Source organism: Rhinatrema bivittatum, chromosome 4 (genome assembly GCF_901001135.1).
Source record: "Rhinatrema bivittatum chromosome 4, aRhiBiv1.1, whole genome shotgun sequence".
NCBI lineage: Eukaryota > Metazoa > Chordata > Amphibia > Gymnophiona > Rhinatrematidae > Rhinatrema > Rhinatrema bivittatum.
In genome coordinates, this window is record NC_042618.1 from 53857655 (window position 1) to 53871492 (window position 13838).

The window sequence follows — 13838 nt, forward strand, 5'->3', positions numbered from 1 at the left end:
AACTGAGAACCAAAGTCATGAAATATTTCTTAACGGAGAGGATGGTGAATACCTGGAATGCCCTTCCGGAGGAGGTGGTGAAGACGAAAACAGTGAAAGAATTGAAAGGGGCATGGGTAAACACTGTGGATCCCTAAAGGCTAAAGGATGGGAATGAAGAAAAGAGTGCTTGGGGGTAACTTGCTGGAGTGGCAGTTAAACCCATAACCAATAAGCATTGATACTGTTGATGCAACTCCAACATTGCTCTCTGCTTCAATGGCAGGGGGAAAAGGGGAATTGGAATCACAGAGCAACCAACGAGGGCCCTAACTTTTATAGTCTGTGAAAATGATAAGCATGGGGTTAACCTGCACAGCACGATAGATACTACCATAAGCTTGCTGGGCAGACTGGATGGACCATTTGGTCCTTTTCTGCCATCATTTCTATGTTTCTGTGTGTTGCAGCAAGTGCCTAGTATGTTGTTAGTTTTTCTTCTATTGAATAAAATATTTTGCCTTTATGGATGATTGTTTCTTATGTGACACTTCAGGACATTCTAACTTAGCTTCTATTAGAGCATTCATTTGTTTTGTCTAATGTTTTGGAATGACTAACTGCCTGTTTTGTAATGACTGCTATTCTGTCTTGTTAATGTGCAGATTTCTTCAGTATTAATATTTTTAGAGTTGTTAGCATGGGACATGGCTTCATACCTTAACATTGAGAGGAGTCCATGTGTATTGATTAAATGGGCTCATGAACACCATATGAAGGATTATGACTTATTTGTAATGCCATACATGTTCTAAATTCTAATGCAGTGCCCCCAGGCAGCTATATTTTGATATTGCAATACATAAGTAGGTCCTTTGTCATGGGTCTCACAATGCTTGGTAGGCTTGCCTCCCACTCAGAAATAGTTGTACCATTATGAGATAAGTAGGTGGATAGATATTACTGTTTTATTCAGTACTTTTTCTTTTTTTTTTTTGTAATTCTTTATTTAACATGGCGTTCAACATTATATAACACTTTTTAACTATCAGCAAAATAATACAATGTAATCCACAGCCATATCACATAAGACATCTCGATCATGGGGATGTAGACATAATAGGATACATATTGTTTGTTAATGAATAGATTAAACATTTGTATGAAACACCACTACATTTTTTGTTAACCCTAGATACTCTATCGACCCCCCACCCTCCCTATAAATTTTGAAGGAGGCCCCGTTATATATAGAAGTTGATCTACCGGAGGCGCTGGTTCCACGTACAATACGGCGCCCATATGCCCTGAAACATGTTCACCCTATTGTTCCGAAGCGCTGTAAGGTATCCCAGCTGATACAGTTTGTCGACTTTGAGGAGAACAACTTGTAGGGTAGGTGTTTCAGCTTTCTTCCACCAATGTGCTATTGCGCATCTCGTCACTATCACCACCTGGAGCGCAAGAAGTCTCTGTACCTCTGTCCCGAACCCCTCTACCAAGCTTAGAAAACAAAGAGAGGGGTCACGTGGGACAGCTTCACCCAAAACCTCCCTCAAGAACTCCATTACTGCATCCCACATCCTCACAACTGCAGGACATGTCCACCACATGTGGTAGAAAATGTCCTTTTGCCTGCACCTCCACCAACATAGCTCACTGTATTGGCCGTTCATTTTGTGTAGCCTCTCCGGTGTCAGATACCACCTATATAGAATCTTATAACCATTTTCTTTTATATTCGCTGACACCGAACTCCTGCCAATTACCATGTGGCAATGATCCCAATCGGACTCAGATAGCGTCACTCCCAAATCCTCCCACCGTAACTGGTAGTGCAGTTTTCCACTATCAGCTCCATTTAATAGCATATAAAGGCGGGAAATTGGGCGTTTAAAGGATGTGACATTTTCACAATATTTCTCAAACAGTGTTCTCCCTTTAGACAGTTCCACCGTGACTCTTTCTGATCTAAAGAAGTGAGCTAGTTGCAGGTACATGAACAAGTCCGCCTGGGTCAGGTATATCTATCTTGTAGTTCAGGGAACGGAATCATATGTGACCCCGAGAAGAATTGTCCTATTCTAGTGAGGTCCTTCTGTCTCCATCGTCCAACGATCCCCATATCCATCCCTGGTGCGAAGTCTGGGTTTTGTAAAAATGAGGTGTTATGGTAAACCCGTCTATCCCCAACCACACCTTTCCGCCACTTATACCAAATACAAAGCACTAGCTGCGAAAAGGGTGTCAGTTGTTTAAGATTGGCTGGCCCTGTATTTCTGTGCCACACTCTAGACGTCAGGGGTGGTTCTCCAGCCACTGACTGTGCAATAGATATCCATGACTTCAAGTCGCTCCTCCCATGCCAGCTAACCACCACTCCCAAAATTGAAGCCATATAGTAGAATCTTAGGTTCGGAATGTTAAGCCCTCCCCTCGCCCTATCTCTATATAATACTTGTCGAGATACCCGTGGAGGCTTCTTTTTCCAAATAAATCTGAAAATATTTCTTTTCCAAATACGCATAGCTCCTTCCGGAACTGCGATAGGTAAGGTTTGAAACATGTAACACAAACGGGGAAGCACATTCATTTTGATAGCCGCCACCCTACTTATCCATGAAATATCTGTCCTGTCCCATCTATCCATGTCCCTTTGAATTTGGTTCACCAAATCTTGGAGGGCTATAATTTAAGCTATATAGCCCTCCAAGATTCGGGCCTGTCTTGATCCCCAGATACTTTATATAACGTTTAGCCAATTTGAAGGGTAACGCTTTACACACCCCAACATATTGATCCTCTGGTATGGAAATGTTCAGAATCTCCGATTTATCTCCATTAATTTTAAACCCAGGCAGCTTGCCAAAGTAGCTAAGTTCCTCTAGTAGGATCCATTATGATACCCCTGGATCAGAGATGGTAAATAGGAGATCATCAGCGAATAAAGAAATCTTAAAGCCAGTCCTGCCAACCTGTAGCCCTTTAATTTGTGGGTGAGGCCTCGCTCTTGCAGCGAATGGTTCGAGCATAAGGGCGAACAGGATTGGGGACAGGGGGCAGCCCTGCCTAGTGCCTCGTTTTACTTCGAATGGATTGGAGTAGGCTCCATTGATTTTAATTCTCGCTTGTGGATTCCCATACAGTTTCTGTACCCATTGAACAAAATGATCACCTAGACCCATGACCTCCAAGACTTGGAAAAGATATGGCCAATGTACTTGGTCGAAAGCCTTTTCGGCATCGACTGTTAGTAAAACCAATGGGATATGGTTTGTTTGTGCCCACCACATCAATTCTACTACTCTCTGTACATTGTCAGATGCCAACCTTCCCGGTATAAATCCTGATTGGTCATTCACCACCAGCATAGGCGCAACCTTCCCCCAAGTGCACCGCTAGGGTCCTGGCCAAAATTTTAAGGTTGATGTTGATCAGCAAAATTAGTCTGTAAGACCCACATAAGGTATGGTCCCGACCAAGTTTTGCAGTATCGTTATGCCAGCTGTGTTGGCCGACGGAGATATTGCACCATCCAGTCTCAAGGCATTATACATGGATAGTAGAGGAGTTATCAACTCAGCACTAAACTTATAAAATTTGGCTGTGTACCCATCGAGTCCTGGTGCCTTCCCAGTTTTAAGCTCCTTAATAATGTGGAGAATCTCCCCCTCGGTGAGTTCCGCATTAAGTACGTCCCAAAGCTCCAATGGGAGCACCGGGATGTCAACCTCCTTTAAATACTGGGCAATCTCTGCTTGGTCAGCCTGGTGTTCGGAGTCATATAATGTCTTATAAAATTGGGTAAAACACTCGCCTGTTTCAGACTGTGAGTAAACATATTGACCGTGAGAATTTTTAATTTTGGTAATCTGCATTTGAGAGTCCCTCTCTGAGTTTCCTCGCTAATAATAAGTGCCCTGCTTTGCAGCATAATTCGGTACCCATTCCTTTAGAATAGATGTGACCACCAGCTCTGCAACAAGTAGGGCTCCACATGGAAATAATACAGAGAATTGGGAGGTGGAAGTCATCTGCAGTCAATTCTTATGTACGATTAGATTTATCCAGTATGATTAATCTTTTTGATTGATCTCCTTTTTAGCTATGGCCCTTGGGTAAAGGAGGATGTGGTTCGTGGGGCATTCTTTCGTGCATTGGACAGCATGGAGGGTGCGAGACTGCCCATATGGGCCTCACTTAAGCCTGGCTCCTTATGGGGTTCACATATCTTGGTTGCGCACTTGTGGTCGGTCATCTGTTACCTTTCTTTCAGTGTCAGAAGGAAGTAGTTGCAGCTCTGGAACCTTTAATAATCCACCTTGGGGGCAATGATTTGGGGGACGTTAAACTGCAGACAGCTGGTACAGGTGATAAGGAAAGATCTTGTGGAATTGGCTGACATTCAGCAATAATTGTATACTATGGTCAGATATCATGCGCAAAAAATGGAGTGACTCAAGCTTTGGAAGTGGGGCCGCAAGAAAGTGAACAGTCAGTTTGGGGGATGGATCCACAAGCTGTAGGGCAGACACTTTTTGCATGATTGGGCTAATAACCAGTGCAAGGGGTTTTACAGGCAGGATTAAATTCACCTCTCCGACATAGGGTGTGACCTATTCAACAATAGGCTACAAGAGACCTTGGAAGGCACATTGCATATCGCAGGAGGGCTTTATTGATAGATAGTTTAGGGGTGTGGAGAGGGCACGAGGCAAGTATAACACTGCCTCATGCCAGTGGCGGGGTACTCAAGCCAGTGTGCATTTTATTGCTGGGTATGTGTTTGTTACATTGACCTTCAGGGTCGGGGGTAAACAAGATAATGGCAGTAAGGCCTCATTTCATGTTGGGCGTACACAGCTGGTAGTGCAACCAAGATGAGGCCATGGTAATGCCCAGCAGAGGGCCCTCTTGCTTGCTAATGTGACAGGGGTGCTGGGTCAAACGTTGTTGCCGTGCAAGCCACATGGCGGGCGGCTGAAATTGGGGCAACCCGGTTAGTAAACGGGTCCGGCTCGGGTAGCTAGGTTAGCAGTTTTGTCAATTTGGAAATTTATTAATAAAACTGGCTGTGGCCTTTTTCATCCAAAATAAGTGTGTACAGTTTCATTGTGTGCAGTTTCATTGATGTGCCATGGGGGGGGGGGGGGAGCGAGATGTAGGGGACTAGGGGACAATGCATTCATTGCCACTGCCAGGACTAGAATGCAGACCCGTGCCAACTACCTGGTGCGACGCGCATGCCTTTTGCCTCCTTCACCCCCACTGTTTTCGGGGGGGGGGGGGGGGGCTGGCCAGCTGACCTTCATTCCCACTGGGCTCCTCCCCTCTTGCTGCGCCACAGAGAGGGCTCAGTGATGCGGCCGGCCACTCAGCCTGGAGGAGAGTAGGCCCGGCGGCTCCTGATAATATCAGCCAGCATTTTAAAGAGCAGCTCACCATCACCATCTCCTCTTTTCGTCCAGCGCAAATTCCCCTCCCACCTACCCTAGTATTGAGGTTTGTTTGAATGGCATAATAAACACCAAAACCTATGGGGTGGGGAGAACTTAAGAACATAAGAACTTCAGTTGTTTTAATAAAAATAAATAATAGAATAAATACATAAAAACAAATAGAATGTAGATGTGTGTGGATATATGCATGTGTATGTATTTATGCGTATGCACGTGTGCATATGTATATGAGTGTATTTATATGTCTTTTTATTATGCTGTTATATCTTCTGCAGAGAGATCCCATTGTGCTGCTAGTTTCTCAAATTATCTGTTTCACTACTGTGGAAGACTTGACTTAGAATATCCTTTATATCATCTATTTATGATCAAGTCTTAATGTTTTTCTAATAGCTTTTGTAAAATATAACTTTATAGTTTTACATTTTCATGCTTGAAATGATTAGATTTTGTGCTTTTTATTCACAAGAACAGATATAAAGTTTAACATACCATTCTTACCTGTGCTTATTACTGTTTTGTTTCTTACTTCTAAGCATAAAGCACGTGCTTTCTAAAATCAGATACCATCTGTAATGCATCATATGTGACTGTCTGCGTTAAGAGAGTAATTTTCAAACATCCTGCATTAGCTAAAGTCTGCGGGTACCTTTTACCCGCAGACTTTAGCCAGGATTTTCAGAGGATTTCTGCACATAAATCCTCTTTGAAAGTTTGCAGAACCTCCAGGGCATACACACACAAAGCTCCTTGAGTGCCGGTGTGACTTTGTGCGTGTGGATTGATTGTGTACTTTTGAAAATCGTAAGTATCCACGTAAATACTGATCCTGCCCCCAACTCCATCGGCCCCCTCTTCCAGGAATGCCTAATTAGTATGCGCAAAATCCTGTTTTGCAAATACTTTTTATGCGCATACCAGCCAGGGCAATTTTCAAAAAGAGATTTATGTGCATAAAACCCGGTTTTGTGTGTGTTAGTGCCTATGAAAAATACCCCTAAAGGACTAGATCATGTTGAGGATAAGGAAACAGAATAGAATCTAATCACAAGTTAATAGTATTCTTATAGCATGTAAAATACAAGTACTTTACTGACCACATTTTTGTAGGTTTTGTAAGTGTCTATATTTTTTTTCTTCTAAAGGTGGCAGAAAGAGCACTGTATTATTGGAATAATGAATACATCATGAGTTTGATAGAGGAGAACTCAAATGTTATCCTTCCTATAATGTTTGCCAGTCTTTATAGGATTTCCAAAGAACACTGGAACCCGTAAGTTCAAAAGCTGTAGCTTTTTTTTTCCTCTTTCCTACACAGATCATTCCATATCTTAGTTCATGTGGAAAGACTTGAGCATGTGACTCTGGTAAGGTCCTGTTAATTGTACATACTCTGACCTCTACTGGATAACCAGGGTTTAGAGCTTCTGTGGTTTTTTTCTCTCTTATTTTGCTTCAACTTAGTTTCATTCCTCTGGGGAGGCCAAGATTCCTGAGACATGTCATACCATTAATTTCTCTGATAGAGAGCTGGTACTGCTACCAGTTCTAAGTGGGTTGTATTTGAAAACATACAAGTTAAAGAACAAATTAACTTTTGTACTGGAACTTTGCTGAGTACATAAAATGTGAAGTTTCACAGAATTTAGTAGTCTCCGTTTGTAATAGTATCACAGAATCTGTGTAGTAGTCATATATACAAAAACAAAGATTTTTTAAAAATGTATTAAAGAACAAAGGTTTTTCCCATTTAATTCTAATTTTCAGAGCTATAAACACATTTGCAAGAAGAGAGGAGAGGGTATTAACTAGTTTAGTTAGTGTGTGACTATGGGAGGTCTTCTAGGGTACGCAGAAAAATGTTTTACCATTAAATGGTTAAATTTAATGAAATGTTCAGCAGCATATAATCTAATTGTGATCCTTCTGCAGCTTCTGAGATCATTAACCTTAATTTCATAGGTTTCATATGTTCATCAGATTTCTTTTTATATCTTGATCCATGCGGTATTAAATAGGAGGAAAAGTATATGTCTCAAGTGCCTATATTTGGCAATTACTGCATATATTTCCATAATGGCTGTCAAAATTGTGACATAAATAAAGAACAAATATTTCATGAAACTATTCATAAATTTCCAATGGCCTTTGTAGTGTGGCATTCTCCTTAGAAAAATTAGTTCTTCCACTCATTTTATTAATTAAAAAAATGAAGAGTCCCATGAAATTTAGTTGAAAATAAAAATGATTTTGTTTATCTTTAGTTAACACATTTCTTCAGTTCCATATATATATAGGTAGATATATAAATATATGTATAGGCATTTCTTGGCATGTAATGTCTTAAGCAGTAAGATTGCATGATATTAAATATTAATATTATGAATTTAATTTTAAAACCTATTTGTTGGAGGAGGGTTTAAATATATTTTGGCAAAGGCTAAATGCCATAAGTAAAGGCAAGTTGCCACTGTCATTTTCTAAGTAAACCTTTCAGGAAGCATCAGCTTTCTAAATTAGATTTAGTGGGGATAGTAGATATAAGGGGTAATTTTCAAAGGTATTTTTGCATGTGAGATAGCATATGCCAGGGATAAGCAGTGGATTTCCCTAAATCCACCTTAATAATTGTTTTATGGACTTTTCCTCCAGAAACTTGTCCAGACCTTTTTTTAAACGCAACTACACTAATACTTTCACCACATCCTCTGGCAACAAATTCCAGAGCTTAATTATGCATTGAATAAAAAAAAAAATTCTTTTATTAGATTTAAGTGAATCCACCAGTAACTTTATTGTGTGTCCCCTAGTCTTTGTACTCTTTGAAAGAGTAAACAACTGATTAATGTTTACTCGTTCCATTCTCATTATTTTATAGACCTCTATCATATCTCTGCTCAGCCGTCTTCTCCAAGCTGAAGAGTCCTAATCTCTTTAGCCTTTTCTCATAGGGGAATTGTTCCATCCCCTTTACCATTTTGGTCGCCCTTCTCTGTACTTTATCTAATTCTGCTATATCTTTTTTGAGATGATGTGACTAGAACTGCACACAGTACTCAAGTTGAGGTCGTACCTTGGAGCGATACAGAGGCATTATGATATTCTGTTTTATTCTCCATTCCTTTCCTAATAATTCCTAGCATTCTATTTGCTTTCCTGATTGCTGCTGCACATCAAACAGAAGATTTCAAAGTATTACCAATGGTGATACCTAGATCCTTTCCCTCAGTGGTGACTCCTAATGTGGAACCTTACATCATGTAGCTATAATTTGTTATTCTTCCCTAAGTGCATCACTTTGCACTCGTCCACATTAAATTTCATTTACCATTGGCTTGCACAGTCTCCCAGTTTTGCAAGGGTCTCGTGCAATTTCTCACAGTCCTCTTATGATGTAACAACTTTGAATGATTTTGTGTCATCTGCAAATTTGATCATCTCACTCATTGTCTTTGTTTCCAGGTCATTTATAAATATATTAAAAATGCAGTGGTCCCAGAACAGATCCTGGGGCACGCTACTATTCACCTTTCTCCATTGGGAAAATTCACCATTTAGCCTTACTCTCTGCTTTCTGTCTTTTAACTAGTTTGCAATTCACAATAAGACACTGCCCATTATCCCATGACTTTTTAATTTCCTAAGAAGTCTCTCATGAGGGACTTTGTCATATGCTTTCTGGAAATCCAGATACACTATATCACCTGACTCACCTGTATCCACATGTTTATATACTCCCTCAAAAAAGTAGCAGATTGGTTAGTAACGACCTCCCTTGGTTAAATCCATGTTGTCTTTGTCCCATTAAACTATGCATATCTGTACGTTCAGCGATTTTGTTCTTTGATAGTTTTTACCATTTTGCATGGCACAGACATCAAACTATCTAGTCTGTAATTACCTGGATCGTCCTTTGAGCCCTTTTTAAAAATTGGCGTTAAATTGGCAACCCTCTAGTCTTCAGGTACCATAGACTATTTTAATTATATTTTATAAATGTAATAGCATCTGTTTGTGCTTCACTTCTCTGTCACAAAAAATAATTATAAGCACAATTTACATTTCATCAGAATAGATTTATCCTTAGTGTAGTTAATATGAATTAATAGTGTTACCCAATTTTGTCATGAACCATTAATTGCTCTCTGCCCCATGTCCTTATCTAGGGAATCTTGAGCTTGTTGAAAAAGTCCTTCTTACCTGTGCTTCTTTAGTGTGTTTACTTTAGCCCAGTGGTTCTGCATACTAGTCCTAATGGCCCACAAATAGGTATGTTTTTCTGTATCTGCTCAATAAAAACGATAACCAAGACTTACCTGTTTGGGAGCTATGAGGACCAACGAGTAGAACTGCTTCTCTACACTATAGGAAATGAGACATGACTATAATCAGACCCCCTAGAGTTAAGTTATACAAAATGTATTCTTGGTCCAGTGGTTTCTCCTTTTTTCGTTTTCCTTCTCATTTGGAGCCAATGATAGAATCCTCGTGCCTTGAGTCTTCATTTACAACCACCTAGATATTCCCCTTTCCCCTCCTCATTTAAGTAGATTCCCTCGCTTTTACTGTTTGTAGTCTGGCCATGGACCTGGGACTGAGAGCATTGCACCAGGTCTCCTTCCATAGCCCTGTATCATTGGCCCTTAATCTCCTTTCCATTTTCTTCTCCCCCTACCCACTCCCACCCAGGGACTGTGAATGTTGCCTTTGTGCGTCATGCTCCCTCTCTCACCATATTTAAATCCTATCTAAAGACCCATCCTTTTGAGGCTGCTTTCAAATCTTAGGCCTGATTGCTTTTAGCCTCATTAATTTTCTTTTTTCTTAGCATTCAGACAGGTTAATCCACACCAGTGGGTTATGAACCTCTACCAGCAGATGGAGACAGAGCAAAGTTGACATCATGGTATGTATATGCCTGCACTGACATCAGCCCGCTAGTATTCTCTGTCTTCCAACTGGGGATTGCTTAAGAAAAAAAATTTTTGGAAAGAGAAAAGAAGGAAATTCACCCCACTTTCCTGTGGGTGATACCTTATGGTCCCTCCCTCAATTGAGTTTTCCTAGGGTGATAGCTGAGGATCCCTCCCTCAGAAGAGTACCTTGGTCTGGTAGCTGGTTTTCCGGCATGGACTTATCTGTGAAGAGACAAACAGCTGAGAGGCTAACGGGTGCAGGAAGCTGAGCGCAGTGGTGAAGGCCTTTGCTTTCTCTCCCTGCAGCTGGAGACCGACTCTGTACTTGGCCTGGATAGGCTGAACTCAGGTAAAGAATATATTTTTTAAAAAAAAGAGAGAGTTAATTTTAGGGACTCCATCTCTCTTCTGGTCTCCAAGCTCGATGTGCCGATACGATGTCTGTTCCCATCTCCAGGGGAGCATGGGGAGTCGTGGCAGGTTGAGCAGCCTTTTTGGCTAGGCCCTATTATTAGGCTTTGCTTAGACGCTGCATGGTAGGCCGCGGTGGTATTCGCACACTTTTCTGCACACAAGGCTGCAGCGAATTAGTGCCTGACGTCTGTTCGTGCTTGTGTGCCTGAGTGTGCACTTAGGTGGGTGCCTACCTGAACTATGCTGTCTCTTACCCACGCTAATCCTTATGCCTTACCCCTGCGCACCAAACAGGCAGGGTGGTGTTTTTCAGCCGAAGGTTGCCACACCTTGGGCAAACTGGTATTGGGCGCCTACATTTTAGGCATCCATAGTCTATGCTTATTAGACAGAGCTTTTTTTGGGCGTCCTATCTAGGTGGCCGCACAGCTGGGCGCACAGTTATTGGATGCTTTTGGGAGCATACTGACAGGTGTTTATCCATGGTGCCGGTAGCGAAGAAGCCTAAGCACCTTACCTTTGTGCTGCTTGCCATATTCGGGCATCACGGTCTGATGTCCCTCTGATTTATGTCAGTGCTGCTTGGAGGATCAGGGAGAGTTGTCTCCGACTGATTTTGCTATGCCTGTTCCTTCCCAGCATGATGCGAAAATGGAACAGGAGGTGGAGCTGCTGAATTTTCGCCTGGTTTTGGGGCTCCCCTAACTGTTTCGTCAGTGGGGGAAGGTAGCTCAATGGGCGCAGGACCAACAACCCCCAGTTTTAGTATGGATCCTTCTGCCTTTTCTTCAGTGGAATTTTTTTTCAAGGGCTGCAGTCCTTTCTTCAGATGCAGTCAGTGGCCCCGGCCAAACCTAATAGTTCAGGATCACAGGTTGCGGATTCCCACACACCTGGTGCCACGGGTAGGCATCAGAATCTAGACCTGCTGCGAATCACGTTGATATGGACCTAGATAGCACAAATGATGAAGGCGATCCTTACTCCCTGGAAGATGGGGAAATTCCTCCAGGATTGGAACTGTATAGAACATTGTTGCATTTCTTTCATAGAAATGAGTGGCTAACTCTGATCTCCCAGACATTACAGATGCTGGGGATGCCGGTTGCTGATTCAATGTCTGGGAGGAAAGGCTTTTCAGAGGGCTTAACCTTTGGATAGGTCTCAATCCCTTTCATCCCAGGCAGCTCAGACAGGGCGCAGGCTCGAGAGGTGGTGCCCCCCAAATCTCTTAATGAAGGTGTGTTGACCCACCCCTGGGAACAGGAGATAGGGGGTCGCCTCTCTTTTTTGTTTTTATCAGATGTCAGTCAAGATCACATCAGATCAGTGGGTTTCGGAGGTGATAAGAGATGACTATGCTCTGGAGTTTATCAACATTCCTTGGGACGTTTTCATGGTGTCTCGCTGCAGCTCTCCGCAGAAGAAGCAGGTGGTGGAGTGTACATTGTCAAGACTCCTCAGTCTGCGGGCTATAGCCCAGTGCCCATGTCACAAGAAAATACAGGCCGATATTCCATTTATTTCATTGTACCCATGAAAGAGGGTTCCTTTCACCCCATTCTGGATCTCAAGGGAGTCCAACGTCAATTGCAGGTGACTCGTTTCTGTATGGAAACTTTACGCTCAGTGATAATGGCAGTACAGTCAAGGAGTTTCTTACATCTCTGGATTTGCAGAGATGTACCTATAAATTCCCATCCAGCTGGGACTATCAATGGTTTCTGCGTTTTGCTGTCTTGGGGTGACATCAGTTTCAAATAGAAGCCCTTGCCATTTGTTTGGTATGCTTGCGATTCATTGACCGTTCGCAGGGTCGCGCGATCTAAATAATGTCAGACAATACAATGACAGTGACTTACATCAATCACCAAGGAGGAACCAAGAGCCAGCAAGTGTTGCAGGAAATAGCCCAACTCATGGAATGGGTTAAAGTACATCTTCAAGAGATCTCAGCTTCACACATTGCAAGAAAAGACAATGTACAAGCAGACTTTCTCAGTGAACAGAATCTGGATCCAGGAGAATGGGAATTGTCAAACAAAGCGTTCCAGTTCATAGAGGTCCACTAGGGCCTCCTGTTTCTAACTTGCTGGCGACATCACACAATTCAAAGGTTCCTTGCTTCTTCAGTCACTAGGAGAGATCTAAATTCCTTGGGCATCAATGTCCTCATGCAGGAGTGGCTGGAAGGCAAGCTTCTATATTCCTTTCCCCCATGGGCCATGTTGGCCATAATGATTCGGAGAATTGAGTCACACAGGGATGGTGCTTCTGATGGCACCAGATTGACCCAGGAGGCCATGGTATGCAGATGTGCGAAGGCTCCTGATGGACTCTCCTCTCCGATCACAGGGATCTGCTATGGCAGGGGCCTGTTCTTCATGAAGATTCGACTCTGTTTTGTCTTACGGCATGGCCCTTGAGAGGGCTCAATGCTGAAGCATGGATATTCCACTGCTTAGCCTATGTTCAGGTTTGGCGAGTGTTTGAGGCTTGGTGTGAGGAACGAAGGGTTCATCCTCATTGTTATGGTTAGTGGTGTTTGGGTGGATCCTTGGACACTGTGACAGCTGACCACGCCCACGGGGGGCAGTTCCGTGAGGGACCATAGTGTCAGGCTAGACTCTGGACACACAAACACAGATTTGAATCTTTTATCAAACAGTTTGAATGACCACCAGAGGTGGCGGTAGTGAGTAGTGGTATAGAGCCCGGCTGGGCGCGTCTCACACAGAATGCTGGAACAGAGGATCCTCTGTAAGGCAGTGCTGTAGTGGAAAGAGACTGAGAGTTATGAGCACACAATAAGAATAACATTCAGAGTCCCAATGTAGAAATAGGAGAAGCTCCAAGGCAGGGAGAGCAGGCCCTCGAGGAGCGGGTACCTGATCCCTTAGAGCAGAGAGGCCCTGTAGCGTTGTACTCTTTTAGCAGTAGCAGAGATTCCACTAGACGAGAGGTCTGGCACCAGAGCAGAGAGCAGGCCCTCGAGGAGCGAGTACCTGGTTCCAGTGAAAGCAGTACTGTGGAAAGAGATGGTTTCTGTACTCACTGATGGTAACTATAA

The 13838-nt window shown here is 42.7% G+C and overlaps 1 protein-coding gene across 6 annotated transcripts in view; it reads left to right on the forward strand.

Moving 5' to 3' along the window:
• PPP2R5E (protein phosphatase 2 regulatory subunit B'epsilon) overlaps positions 1-13838 on the forward strand; it is a 261379-nt gene that overhangs the window by 217718 nt on the left and 29823 nt on the right. For all 6 annotated transcript variants that reach the window (XM_029598137.1, XM_029598136.1, XM_029598133.1 and 3 more), the window contains one exon: positions 6584-6711. In XM_029598137.1, the coding sequence (XP_029453997.1) occupies positions 6584-6711 (128 nt within the window). The remainder of the gene's footprint in view (positions 1-6583; positions 6712-13838) is intronic.